The 15,398-nt window shown below is 38.6% G+C and overlaps 2 protein-coding genes across 2 annotated transcripts; one reads left to right on the top strand and one right to left on the bottom strand.

Moving 5' to 3' along the window:
* The first annotated feature begins 45 nt into the window (after nt 1-45).
* Nucleotides 46-3,466, top strand: LOC134652107 (uncharacterized). The gene is made up of 4 exons (XM_063507276.1): nt 46-186; nt 271-521; nt 985-1,139; nt 3,252-3,466. Exons 1-4 carry the CDS (start codon nt 46-48, stop codon nt 3,464-3,466), a joined length of 762 nt encoding a protein of 253 aa, XP_063363346.1.
* A 3,574-nt stretch (nt 3,467-7,040) lies between these two features.
* Nucleotides 7,041-13,936, bottom strand: LOC134652104 (neurofilament heavy polypeptide-like). Its single transcript, XM_063507272.1, has 7 exons — nt 13,587-13,936; nt 13,012-13,404; nt 11,544-11,633; nt 9,622-9,756; nt 8,850-8,946; nt 7,845-7,969; nt 7,041-7,546 (listed from the first exon to the last, which is right to left on the bottom strand). The coding sequence occupies exons 1-6, from the start codon at nt 13,782-13,784 to the stop codon at nt 7,911-7,913; spliced, it is 972 nt and encodes a 323-aa protein (XP_063363342.1). The 5' UTR covers nt 13,785-13,936; the 3' UTR covers nt 7,041-7,546; nt 7,845-7,910.
* Nucleotides 13,937-15,398: the final 1,462 nt, after the last annotated feature.

The raw sequence follows: 15,398 nt of genomic DNA, 5'->3' as shown, positions 1-15,398 counted from the left end.
ATCAGTGTTTGTACAGCCGTCGCCGTCTGGGTTAGAAATATAAGCATGTCGAAGTTAGACGATCTCTTCGATAAAAAGAAAGATGAAGCTTTGCTGCTGGATTTGTCGAAAACAGTCATTAACAATGCCGAAGAGTATAGAGCTGTGTTGGATAAAGTGCCAGAATTCAAAACGCGACCCGAAAAGGTATGTGTTACACTCAAATATTTGCTACGAAAGAACAAAGTTGGTCGCGCCTACATTAAATTTGGTTTATCATATACATAACAGGTGAGGGCAGACGACATAAAAATAAAGGATAAATCAGAGGACAAAAAGACTAAAACTCCTCGGAAGGAGGTGCGTGCATACGAGAAGTTAGGGACGCGAGGGTACGAGGAGAAGCAATTCAAGTTCATGGACCCGATACCGGTGGAGATGCGAGGACTGAAGTTCGAGGAGCTGTGCGCCGTGCCCATCGAGTGGCGGATGCTTACCTCCGTCAGGCCAAAGTCCAAGTTGGATGAGGAGTATTTTAACAGGTCAGTTTACCTTTTTTCATTTCGATCATTACTAAGAACCTTATGTAAATTCGCTCAGACGTTGCGGAGGAATAAGGCAAGGGGGGCGCCAAAATGGCAAATGAGAAAAAAAAAAGTTTTAAAAGACGCGTGAGTGTGGCGAGGGGGGGGGGGGGTTGAAAATACGCTTGAAAACTTCAACGAAGGGCGCCATAACCCGATTTCGCTCTACCCTGATCAAGGGCCCGGGCCGGCACTGGTTACGCACATAAGGATAGCACATTATTGTTGATAAATATACCTACTTAGTTTGAGGTATTGTTCCATTTATTACAAAAAATTTTTTTTTTCATTGATAGAGCTAGGTACCTATCCCTACCGATAATTATTTTTGTCTATACGCTAAGATTGCTAAGCAGAAACTTACGGTCCGTCTCTAAATTGTAATCAACTCATTAATAAAACCTTCGTTCTCGGTTTTCAGATTAATAGAACTAGGGAAGTTGCAGTTAAAGACTCAAGCAAGAGATAAGAGAGAGTTCATCAAAAACCCCATGGTCCGGAAAACCAAGAACCGGTCCGGCGTAACGGAGACGAGAATCGTGTCGTGTGCCGAGTGCGGTGAAGAATATTGCGACGGTATGAAGTTATCTATTATAATAACCCGAGCCCCGAGCAAAAATTTAATGTACCTATGTGGAGACTTTGGCAGGCAAATTTGAACTGTCACTGCTGTCAGCATCCGATAATTAATAACTATAACGCAATGGGAACGCGACTCTATACAGGGTGGAACACGACCAGGGACCTTTCCGGAAATGGGAGATAGTTTAGCATGAGTACTATATTTTCCCCATAGATACTATGTAAATATCTGTAACCATTTTCTAATTATAGCCGTTTAAACATTCACGCTAAAAATTATTTGTGCCAACCCTAAACAGATGACAGGGTCAATGAACTTACTGGTATAAACAATCATTACACGACAGGAAATTATGCGTTGCCATCTAACCATTCTTAGGTCTGCTTACAACACAGTAGGAATCGTTGCAGGATTTTCGCTTTCTTTGTGGTTCCACTTGTTCAATACTTGAATGAACTAGTTATGTTATTCCTTAATATTAATAAAATAATATGTGGTAGAGTACCTACACTTCCGAACAGCCTGTAGGTAGGTACACGTTCAGGTAGGTACTTATTGAACTTATTTTATATTATGTACTATTCACAAACATTTGTTTTGAGGAAAGAGCATGCATCGTTGCTACGCAATCGCATTCGATTCGATGCAATCGTATCACTACGGAAACAAACAATTATTAGCGCGCATAACAAAAATGCGACACACTGCGCAACAAAAGTTCGTTGAAGTTGATGTCGCCCGTTTAATGACTTTGAATTGTTGTGTAGTCCCGTGTGTATTATTACTTGTTAATTATCACCCAAATTACACAGCTCACATCAATCTCCTCACATAATCGATGCTAACTTCACAGTCATTATAAAATCCAATAAAATATCTACGCTACGACTATTACTACTATTAGTATCACCGTATTTTCGATTGGAGGTCATTGACTTCGATAACACATCGGGTAATGCAGTTAGTTACTGGACCGGAATAACCGTAACAATCGTAACATAATATCGACTAATATTCCAATTATCATCTAATTCACTGAATTCGCATAGGTATACTTTGCTACTGCAAATAGTGTACCGTTCACCGTTCAGGACTGTTAGGTATTTACAATGCCAAATAATGATAACCAGTTTAAACGTGATCTCGTTATACACAGATTTGAGATTACTTAAGGATTAAGAGGTGAAAAGTGGATTTAGGATATTACAACGGCTTATTAAGATATTTAAATTAGTAAATTGAAATGGCTCTTTGAATCGGAACTGTCATTGACATCAATTTTGGCATTTGTCCCAGTTAGAAATAAAATTTACTTAATTTTTCATTTGAAATATCTTACAAAGCTGTTTAAATACCACATCGCCACTTGTAAAAGTAAAATAAATGACAAAAAATACAAAAAAATAAAAAAAATCTTGTGTGATTTTAGTAAGAGTATTAGGGGCATTAAATTGCTCGTTGTTTATAGTTAGAATAACATATTACTGATCACGACTTAAATGTCACCCTGTATAAGTACCATTAAAATGTATAACTTAACTAACTTATAATATAATAAATTAAATTTAGTGTGTAACCTAGGTAGGTATCGTAAATGGGCCCATAACCTATAGTTCCTCGACAATGACGACACATCGGTTGAGGCACTTTTCACGATTGTCTGATTTTAGTAAGAGTATTAGGGGCATTAAATTGCTCGTTGTTTATAGAGTTAGAATAATTAACATATATTACTGATCACGACTTAAATGTCACCCTGTATAAGTACCATTAAAATGTATAACTTAACTAACTTATAATATAATAAATTAAATTTAGTGTGTAACCTAGGTAGGTATCGTAAATGGGCCCATAACCTATCGTTTGTCGACAACGACGACACATCGGTTGAGGCACTTTTCACGATATGTAGGTACGTATCATCTACTGACCTCAGCTCCTAAACTCGTCCGTTCCACTCGCAGATCAGCAATAGGTTCTGCCCCTTTCGACAGCTGACACAGTTGATCTTCAGATTTCAAGTTAGGGGTACCTTAAAACAAGCAATTGGTTAATTTCGTGGTAATAATATATATTACTAAATACGTCTATCTCTTTGTTAACAGGTAAAATGTGCGTGATAACGAACTACGACATGTTCGCGCGCATCAAAGTGGAGACGGAGCATAAGCCGCGTCCGGCGCCGGCGCCGACGGGCAAGCGGCGCCCGATCAAGCGGCGCGTGCGGCCGAGACGAAAGCCACGCAGCAAGAGCGCCCATCAGGCGCCACCGAAGACTAATACACGGAAATTCGGGGCCAAGAGCGATTCAGAACTGTAGAGCGTAGACTACCATTTTATTACTCCGTATTCTGCTGCGTCCTTATCAACTGTAGATGAACTATATGCAGCAAGGGGCGCATGCGACCGAGGCCAAGAAGGAGTCTGAACTGTATAGAGCCTCAAGAATATAGCAAGCCTCACAGTAAGAGCGCGCAGGTGCCGCCGAAGAGGAACGCACCGAAATACGAGGTCATGAGCGATTCTGAACTGTAGAGTGTAGACTACTTACTATTACCTGCGTCCTTATGAACTGTAGATTAAATATGTGTAGCAAGCGGCGGCCGAGGCGCAAAACACGCAGCAAGAGGCGCAGGCGCCACCGCAGAGCGCCCAGAAGGTGATTTTGAACTGTCGTGTGTAGACTACTTACAATTTCCCCGTATTCAGACCGTATTCTGCGTCTTTACCAATTATGTGAAGCAAGCCGGCGCCAAAGCATGCGTAAGCGGTTCTCCACTGCCCCATCAAACCAAACAGCTGTGTATGCAAAATGTATGAAATTAGTTATAAGTAAAAGTCACTTAAATATGCTATACTTAAAAAGTCGCAGAATATGCATACAGTAAAGTTAAAAATACTCTGTATAATTTAACAACATTTGCTCATGTCTATTACCTAGGTAATATTTATTTGTGAATTAAATGCATTTTTGTATTTTTAATCCATAAATCCGTAAGTTAATACAAAAATATAGGTTAGGTATTTATAGGTAAAACCTACTTACTGTTACAAAATGGTCTCAGATGGGTCTCAGCTCAGCTAGTGTTGCCAAAGAAACCATCAGCAATGCAAATAATGAGGATAGTACTGCTCTAAAAATATAATTAATATTATATTATGATTCCTCGGCGTTTCAAGGGTTAGGTATAACAGGTAGGTATATACTTATACAATTTGGCCTTTTAGATGTAGATACCTATTTGATATCGACATTCATGGGTTGTTCTAGCATTTGTCCATTAGATATAGTCAAAGCTTAAGTCTCACCAGCATTAAGTATAATAAGATATTGGAATCTCGTTTTTGCAATTTTGTACTTATACAAAAATAAAATTATATGAATACCTCTGATTTTATTTCTCTGCTTACTTTGTAACACTTCCTAAACAAATTAACTGAGCGGCTAATGCTCTGCAGTTATTATGGACATGCACTACTTAATTATTAGCTCACATAAACACAGGAAGCTGTAGATACTCTGATATTAATTGTTACACTTGAATTTAGTTTACACACATGCGTAACATTCTGTTAAACGTTGATTAATCGTTCTTACTTTTTCTAAGAGGTACCTCTGCGCGCGAAGAAAAACCTTCCTCTAGACAGTCAAGAAGACCTCTCACTGATGGCTGCCGGTCGGACCCCTACCTACCTGATTATCTTATTTTAAATCTAACAAATAGTTCTTCAACCCGTAACGATGTTTAGGATCTTAAGGCCATTGTCATGGCCTTCCTTCATGACATGGATATAATTCTCAACACATCATCATTCATTTTCATTACGGCAGGCATGTCTCACTCCGCGATTTCGTCGCTTTGCTACAGGTAGCTAAAAGTACATCCGTTCGGCCCCAATTTTGGGGAAAGCCATAAGCCGCGCGTGGCGCTGTCGCCACCTAGCGGCCATATCTGTGCTGATCGTAACAAACGCGTTTTGTTAGAAAGTGAGTCTTCTGTACTTAGTACTATTATTTATTCTGTGATTACGGTCAGACTATTTACCAGCGCTTAACCTTTTGGACGCCAATGACGGATATATCAGCACCGCAGGTACAACGCCAAAGACTGATTAATCGGTCACATGCCACAGAGCAACATAGACCTACGTGCACATGCGTAAAGTTCAATTTCAGTTTTGACATTTCGGTGACGTGGCGTCCGAGTGACAGCCTTTGTGTTTAACACGGCGTCGAAAAGGTTAATTAATATGCCAAATAACACAATTATATCAATATCACTCTTTATTGATTTTAAAAAAATATTTATATTACACATTCATTCAATTTTAGAGCCTATAAAACAAATAACATTCTCAAGATACGTCGTCCTTATGCGTTGGCATCCCGGCCTCGGCCACCAACTACGTTACATATATCAAGCCAAAAATATCTTTACATCTAATGTACATACCTATTATTGATAAACGATTACATCATGTTTAGAGAGTACCGTGATGATAATCCCTTAAATTCAGGCCCTAAGTACGCAATTTTTATAATTAAATGGTTAAAAAGAATGGGGCTCTAACACGAAAAATATATTTATCTTGTAGAATGTACTTGACTAATGGAGGAAAAAAAGAAGTATGGGTGCGGCCGATAACTGATAAATCATCAATTTCTTTGTTTAGTCTCATAAAAAGGCAGATCTCCAGTAACTTGTAAAGTGATTATGTTGGATCGCCAAAGTATAAGCGAGCCGCTTGACACCCCATACAGACAGATATCAGAAGGCTGAACATATAAAGGAAGGAAATCAGAAGATCTAAGATCTTTTATATAGAATAGAGGCTAGGTATAATTATATATTGAGTAGATAATATTTTCTTTTAAATTACGACGGCATCAATAAAGAGGTACGCGATAAGGTTGCAACAGCAAACTCAATGTTTATACAACATTGCACAGCCGATACTTCGACAATTCCAAAATAAATTAACTAAAATGTTACTCGTAATATTGCGTCTCTGAACTTATTATAAACATTCCTTTCCCTAACTAAATCAATGTGACGTTCTCAGACAAAAGGCAGGTAAGGTAGCAGCTGGAATAAAGATGTAAGTAATTAGAAATCGTCCTTATTGCCCGACAATGTAGTTACCTTCTGTCTGAGAACGTCACCAATAGCAAGTACTAAATATTGATGCTCTCACTCTTATCCTATTATTATGTAACAAAGGTAATAAATTATTTGCGATTAGAGACATTTAGAATTTCGTAATGATGTCGACTATATTCTAAACCTGAATTATTCTTAAAAACTAGGTATACAAAATAGGAATCTGCAATAAAACATTAATGTTCAAGCCGTTTGCTCGCTTGCAAAACATTATGCTGTCTTTTTAATATTGGCCGCAAAGTTAGGTACAACTTTAACTAATATGCATTCTATCACCTCCGTAACACAGATATGTATTAAGCAGTTTAAAAGCCCGTGTAAAGATAAAACCACGTTGGCGAGGATATTTTTGAAATATCAAGTAACGTGAGCCTTTAGCGAGCGAGTAGGTACTCGATAGCCAGAAGGAAACTTAGGAGGCATGTTCTGTTCGAAAATAAAGGAAAATATGTTTTCTCTGTGGAGTAGCAAACTGCATGCATACTTATATATTGGTCCAAATTCAGGTCTCATCTCAGTTTAAATAAGGAGAAACATAACGGCTACAATAAATAAACAACAATATAAAACACACGAGTCGTTAATAAGGGCAGCATCTCGTTTACACCAGAGCTGCCTGACTACATTTATGATCTCAACAACACATATTACTAACTAAGATAAAATAAACCTGTAGTCTTTATCAGCCATATTACATGTCCAAATGATAGCTACAATGTTCGCGGTTATAGATAAACAAATATGGATAAAATGCACAGAAATGGAATGAAAGGAGATAAGATACTTATTTCTACAAGCACCAGAAGATTGTGAAGGTCATTAAAGGTTTAAAAACTACGGCTGCCGCTACACGGGCAGGTAGGGTGGTAATCTAATGGACACCTACTCATGTACTGAATACACGGAAACTATGAGGCGTCTCTACGAGACGGTTAATCGTTAAAATCATCTCAAAATAAGTTCATCGTGATCGCTTCTACGGCGCCCGGACGCATTGCAGATTCCCAAAGGTCACTAACGCCCGACTACATAACGAATCATACTAAAACGAAACCCTATTATGCTTCACTGAAAACGAGAATTAAAATTATTATGAAAAAACAAGTCAACACGAGCTAAATATAAAATAAAATATACAACTAAAAACATGGACGTAAGTCGACTGAATGTGTAAGGTAGTAAAACTTAATAATAAATAACTTTCACAGCCCGCGGGACTACTGGAGGCTAGGCGCGAGCATAGAGAAAAAATACATAGAGTGCTCACTCCATACATCAGTTTTAGTACCAAAAAGACTATTAGCATCTAGCATCGAGTAGCGGAACTATCAGTACTGCTACTTGACAATAGATGTCGCCACCGGCCGGAAAGTCTTATGCTGTTGAGATAAGACTTTCCGGTCGGTGCTACATCTATTGTCAAGTGGCAGTACTGATAGTTCCGCTACTCGATGCTAGATGTAGACACTGAAATTAATAGTCTGAACTGATGTATGGAGTGAGCAATCTTATGTATTTTTTTCTCTATGGCGCGAGTAGTGGCGGGGGTGGCATTGAGCTAGCGACGGGCGCCTGCGCGGGCCCCGGCCGGGTGAGCGCCGCTCACTGGTCTTTGCGAGCCTTCTTCTTGCCTTTCTTGGCTTTGGCGTCCGTCCAGGTGTCTGCGGGAAAACAAATATTCATTTATATTTTATGTGAGTACTCTTTGGACTGGTTATAGTCGTTTTTTTAGCATTAGAAAAAAGGTAAACAACCTTGACACTTTTGAAAAATATGTCACGGCAAATATGTAACAATTATTAATCATATAGGATTATTTACATACTTTTGCTTTCATAAGTAATAGTTACTGTATTTTAGAAAGCGTTTTTCAATTAAAAGACACGTCAAGATCGCGTAGTCTTTTACTAATGCCAAAAAAAAACGAACTATCACTACATAGTATAAAACAAAGTCGCTTCCCCGTCTGTCTGTCTTTATGTATGCTTAGATCTTTAAAACTACGCAACGGATTTTGATGCGGTTTTTTTTAAATAGATAGAGTGATTCAAGAGGAAGGTTTATGTATAATTTGTTAACCCGTGCGAAGACGGGGCGGGTCGCTAGTAGAGAATAATGTTTTCTTGGTAATTAAAAGTGATAAGATTATAGATGCATGTATTACTGGCGTATATTTAAAGAAAGGTATTTTTATTGAGTAATCACTACGATATTGGGTTTTCGCATATAATGCACCCAATTAAAATATTATGTACTATGATAACACAAGTAAATCTCACAATCTCATTGCTAAATGTGATAAGAGTACTAAGAAAAAAAAATCTTACGATATAGTTCTTATATGCGCCACAGGGGGCTATATAGGTGGTAATTTTCACTGTTAACGGGTAAGTATCGGTAGCTCAGCTGGTAGAGCGGTGGGCTGGTATACCGGAGTCACAAGTTCGTGTCTGCGAGGCTCCACTTTTTCCTTTATTTCTAAGTAGGTTTTGTTTGTATATATTTCTGCTTAATAGTTACAACATTAAAAATATAATTCACCTCCAAGTTCATCAAAGACCGGCACGTTGGGCTTGTCATCTTGCTTGTCCGAGTCGGAGTCAGCCTCCTTAGAAGCACTCTTGGCTACAGCAGCGGCCTGAGAATGAAATAAAAATATCTTTAAAACCTAATACATTGATTTGTGTGAAATATTGATATAAATGTAATGAAAATATTTCAGGCAAAATAATTATGTATTATTAAAAAATAACATTGATATGAAATAGATACACATATAACAGAACCGAAAGAAAGTAACATACTGAATACATTGTAATGCATGTAATCATTAATTATCCATTTGGCCTTTAAATATAACCTTTGAATTGTATATAATTATATAACATAAATAAGGAAGTCACAATAAGATATCATGCATAGAGTTTAACCCACTTAGAAATAGTTTTCAAAGGTAGTCAAACCATACTTTACCATCAATGTCTGCATGCAAAGGCAATGCTACCAACTAGGCTATACCTACCCCCCATCTTTTTAAATATTTTTCTCACCTCAAAGTGGGATTAAAAATTTTCTTCCTAGCATTCCGGAATGGTCGTGTTCTTATGATATATCTAATATTGCGGTACAATAATTCAGTGCATAGTTACTTGGATTTAATTTCGGAGGAAAGAAGTTACCACTACTTTTGAGGTTATATAATTTCTAATCTGAAAAAAAAAAAACGGAGTATAGGAGGCCGTTCATGTTTGGTTTGTGGTAGTGGTGGTTCCCGCACAAAATAAAATGTTGAGAAAGATTTTGTAGTGCTTACTTCATTGGCCTTTTTCTTGGTCTGTTTCTCCTTGTTCTGGTTCTTCTTGTCGCTGCGGAGGTCCTTGACGTCGGGGGTCTCCTCGGCCTCGCCGTCCTCGTTGGTCGCGAGGCCCGGGTTGTCGCGACGCTCGGCCTGCGGAAACGTCAACCATCCTTAGCTATTTTACAAGCTTTTTATTAACTTGCAATATAACTATGTATGTAAATATGTAACTATGTTTGTACGGGTCAAATCTTGCAAGTTAAATTTGACCCACTTCCCGACTTCCAATGAAGCTGAAAATTTGCATACATATATATGTCGGGTGACAATGAAATATTATGGTACCACCAAACTGATCTGATGATGGAGACAGGAGGTGGCCATATTAGGAACTCTGCGATAAAACAACGAAACCTAATTGTGTTTGGGGTTTTTAGAATTGTCTCGATGGGTATTAGTTGCCTGTGGAAATAAAAGTACAGTCAGCGATAAAAGCTTGTACCAAAAATGAAATTTTTGCCAATAATTTATTATAGTTTATGCACAATGTGGAGCATCAGAAATACCTGATGAGTTCCTGATTAGTTTAATTTGGCTTGTTATTTATTTGACACCAGTGGGCTTACCACAGGAGCGCAAATATACAAATTACGAAATGCATACGAAACGCTCCGCTTCACCACTGGTACTGAGGCTGTCTGCAAACTTGCCTAATATCCCTGTATACTTTATTATGGTCAATGGTCAAGCGAAGGGGAGGGGCATACATTTAGTTGCAAATTTTATTCTATGCCTCGCCTTGGCGACGCCCATGCCTAGCTTCATTCAGCCAGGTTCACTGACATGTAGCACTTGAATGCCAAAAAGTAGGTAATCTGATAAAACTTTATCTAAGTTACATAATATGAATGGGTCTGTTATATTGTCAACTATTTGTCACACTGAACTACAGAAGCAGATCTAAGCCGACCTCGATATGTCAGTTTTCATACAAATGTAAAGTAGATTAAAAGGTCAAAGGTTAGAGAAACAGTGTAACACACACAAGACATCCTCCAGACTGAGCATAGTAGCGCTACCCCCTCTGCCACAAATATACGGTAGTTTTACTCCATTTTCGAGTCAAAGTGTCTTTGTGTGACGTCCGTGTCTTTGAACGGACCAATCACGTCACGGGACTCGCTTACCTCGTCCCCCGCATCCCAGTATTTTTGGCAGCATCGGTTTCATGAAATAATTGCTCTAAACTCCGTCTAGAGGATTCCTAGTCTATGCAGTGTAAGTAAATAGTGATACATTTGGCAGATCTTTGTACTTAGGCAGTCTCACCAGAAATAGTATAATATTAGAGTGAGAGACTATTTCTAGCAGCTTGAATTCATTATTGGAAAGTGTCCAGAGATAAGTAGATGGCATGTTATAAATAATGGACACCTGTAAGAAATAAACACCTACTAACAACGGGCAATCCCTTTCACTTTTGAAAATATCTTCTATATATAAATTCTAGTAGCAATTTTCAAATACACTCTGCCAGTCAACCCCGCATTGTTTTTGAAAGAAATGTCACAAAGTAGTGATTACGTATCTGTATGCTTAATTTATAATAATAATAATTGGGCTCCTTTATTCTACAGGTCCGCAAAAAAACAGGCAAAATTTGCCTAACCAAACCAACAAGTATGCTTGTACTACATAGCCGCTGCAAAGTAACTTAACTTAATAAGATAGTAACATGATGTCACAAAAAGGATGTGATATTTTGATATACAGTAAAACCTGTTTATAATTTTGAAAGTGCTTTGACGTCAGGAAAATTGTTCAAAATGAGTTGCCGGGACCACTATAAAACGAAGATTATGCAGGAAATTGTATTATACATGATCATGAGCCGGTTTTTCTGTTTTTATTCCTACAAGAAAACAATGAATAATTACCTCCTTGAGCACTCTCTGCACCTCTTCGATCTGCGCCTGCAGGGCACGCGCAGCCTCCGCATCCACACGGGGGCCCTCCACGCTCAACACCTTAAACAAAGAGGTTGGTTTGTTTAATGCAACACCACACTAATCACTCAAGGGGCTATCACATCTAACCTTTCACGGGATAATGAAAAGAAAAATGACAAAAGGATCAGTCTGAAAATCAACACTGGGCATCACCAGCTGACCTAGCATATGTTGAGACTGGTATCCTTTTATCAATCACTAAAAATGTACCATACTTTAGTTTTAAGTTACCATAATGTTCTGTTCCGTCCACTGTTTTTGTGTTCTGGTAATAAACATATTTTTATTTTTTATTTTATTTTATTTATTTTGTATTATAATTTCTGCTATATTGCTGCTGCTCTGAGGGATAAGGAAAAAATATATACTGTTCTCAGTCCCTCTAAACAAAAAGTGTCCTGAAAAAGGATAAATGTAACCCTGTCAATTAGAGGAATAATGACAAAAAAAGAACCTGTTTTAGTGTTCCGTGTGGAAGACTTAACGATTTGGAATAGAGGCCAAAAGAGTTTTCATTTCAGAGAACTTTTTCAATCGACTGATTTAAATAGCTTGTAAATTAATGCTAATCACGCAAACAAATTGACCACTTAGGTGTCTTAGGCATATTATGACATTGATCAGCAATAATTCTGCTATAGCTAACCATGTACATAGTATATATGCATAAATGTGCATTGACTAAGCATGCTAATGTAACCAATATTTTGTATCATTTGTTTTAAATGATAAGTAATGAAGGTAATTACTACTCTCAATGACATCATTGACTTTATTTGTACAAGCACATGTTTGTACTATTAAAGTCAGCGGTCCTATTAGAAAACATATTGCAATAAGGTTTAAGAATGGAACTGGGTTGATCATGGTATATGGAAATTTTAAATATATGGTTCTACTTCTTTTGCTATAGCCTGTCCGATTTTCTAAGATTAAGTTTGCCATAGTCTTACTATGGCGCACTTGATCATAGAAAAGCAGGCAGACTATACTCAATTTTGTAAAACTATGTCTACTATGTATGGTAGGTATATGAAAATAAATAATGATTTATTTAGGCACCTAAATTACAGTTTGTATATTGTTAGATTTCATCTTTAGGACTATTCTATTGTTATTTTCAAACTGTCTAAAGCCAAAGAATAGTATCCTAAGCCCTAAATCGAGGAATGTTACCACCACTATTACTAGCTAAGCAGCAAAGGTTGGTTGTGTACAAATTTAATATATATCTAATTGGGATCCAATTTGTAGAGTTACTAATATTCCACTAAAAATGAGTGGTGCCTAATGAAAGTGGACAAGGTGTGTCATAGCTATAACAAGTATCAATTTGTGATGTCTGCCTTTCTCTTTTGACAAGCAATGCAATATGCTTATATGAACAATGACCTACCTTGATGGTCTCCTCAACAGGTTCCTCCACCGGGCGGGCAGCTTCCACATCAGCATCCTTGGCCTTCTTGTTCTTGTTCTTCTTGGCGGGGCTCTCCTTCTTTTCTTTCTCCTTCTCTTCGGGGCTCTTCACCTTCTTCTGGCTCTTCTTGGGCACCTCCTGCCAGCCGCCATCGTCAAAGTCAGCGGGCTTCTCAGCCTCCGCAGCTGCTTTACCCTTCTTGCCCTTCTTGGCCTCAACTGGAGCCTCCTTCTTCACAACTTTGGGCTCAGCCGGCCTCTCAGGTTTGGGTTTAGGCTTCTCGGCCTCCTTCGCTTTCTCCTTAGTAGGAGATTTCTTGGAGCTCTCAGACTTTGCCTTCGCGTCATCGCTCGAGCGGTTGGGTGACGATTTCTGTAACACGAAAACATCCTTTTCAAACACAAATAAAGGAGAAGCATCCTTACACTCGTTTGATAAGCGTGTCCCTGTATAACGGCGAGCATATGCTTGCAGGTTAAAAATAAAATGAGCACACGTTTGAGAGGTGGACGCTTCGCGAGCCTCGTAAATCGTAACATATTGACAGCACTCACCTTCTCCTTCGATTTCTTCACTTTCTTATTCGAGGACTTCTTGTCGTCGATCACTAGCGCCAATTTGTCGAACTGCGGCTGTTCCGCCGAGTGGAACCCGAAGATAAATACTAGCGCTGCGCATAGTAAAACAACCGCCACCGCGGCCGCGGGGAACAAAAATTGTGTGCTAGACACTTGGCTCAGCAGTTCCATCATGGGGCTTTACTTTCAAACTGTCTAAAATATATAGTTCACATATAAAGGTATCAATAAGGTGTGATAATGTTGAACTAATTAATTCCCCTGCGATAAAAGCAGACACGGAGACATGATGACGCGGCTGTGACGTGCCAAAAATCGCGATTGGATTTACCGTTCGGATAAACGCTACAACGGAAAAAAGTGAAAGGATTTTTTTAGAAGTGGCGCCACTTAATAAAAAATAAAAAGTTTGTCAGTAGCAAAAGGCGCCAAATTCAAATTTTCTACGGGACGATTACCCTTCGCACCGAGATTTTTGAAGTGAAAACTTCTTTAGCGGCGCTGGGCACTTTTTGAGGTGGGGAAAAAATGATAAACTCGAGACAGCGTAAGGCGATCACGTGACCGTAAGATTTAGGTGGCTACTCATTTAGATGGCATTTAAATCAATAAAGAAAAACTCAATGACATTACATGAAAAAGGTTCTAATCTTGTACGGGCTGAAATCAGCTGAAATGCGAGGATCTCACAGTTACATTCTAACTTTATTTATATCACTCAAATATAATTCAATAAAGCTACATCTTGATGAAATCGCTAATAAAAGTGAACTCTAGTACTGGTGAATAAAACTCAAAATATCATGACGAAATATATTTAGATGCGAGGTCTGCAAGGTAACTTTACAATTTCTATTCGAATTTTAAACAATTAACGCTACAAATTTGAATTTCGAATTTTAAACAAGCTCACTGACCAGCAATTTCGGAACTAAAGTTTTTCAATAGAAAGGAGGATGGGTCAATTATACATAGTGCTGCAGACATTTTGGACTAGTCATTGAGCTTTCACTTCTGTCGGCACTCCCGGAGTGCAACCCGTTGTTTTTTTTAAATTTGCAGCTTTTTTTACTGACGGAAATGGCCTGACAGACTATAGATACAAATAGAAAATTGTACACATTATTACGTATGTCAAATTTAGTGACAATATTTTTTAAAAGCTTCTGGAGGAAAGATAGCGCTGGTAACCTAGCCGTGCGGTGCGACTTTCAATCTGGAGGTCGTGGGTTCAAACCCCGGCTCGTGCCCATCTCATGCCATGAGTTTTTTGGTACTTATGTACGAAATGAAATATCATTTACTATTTACCACTTTTTGGTGAACGAAAACATTGTGAGAAAACCGGACTAACCCCACAAGGCCCAGTTTCCCCTCTGGGTTGGAAGATCAGATAGCAGTCCTTTTCGTAAAAACTAGTGCCTACACCAATTCTCGGGATTCGTTGCCAAGCGGACCCCATGCGAGGAAGATGATGATTTTTAAAAGGCTTCTCTACTAGGATATCACTTCTGAGGTTAAACTTGCGAAGTTTTGTTTCTTATATGTGAGTTAGTCACGTTTTCTATATGTGGGCACTGGGCAGTCACCACTGAGGTTGAGGTGTATCAAAGGGTACGCAATTAAAAAGCGGCGGCGCGGTGGGTGGGGCGGCAGTCGGCTATAGTATCGAGTCGCCTCAGTCGCTAGGACACGCCTCCGGCTTTTTACATACACTCTAGGGGTAGGGCAGACAAGACCACGTAGATAGTGGGGTGCTCCGAATCGGATTTTGATACGGTTTTATGT

Source organism: Cydia amplana, chromosome 11 (assembly GCF_948474715.1).
Source record: "Cydia amplana chromosome 11, ilCydAmpl1.1, whole genome shotgun sequence".
Lineage (NCBI taxonomy): Eukaryota > Metazoa > Arthropoda > Insecta > Lepidoptera > Tortricidae > Cydia > Cydia amplana.
This window is presented reverse-complemented; position numbering and strand designations above follow the sequence as displayed.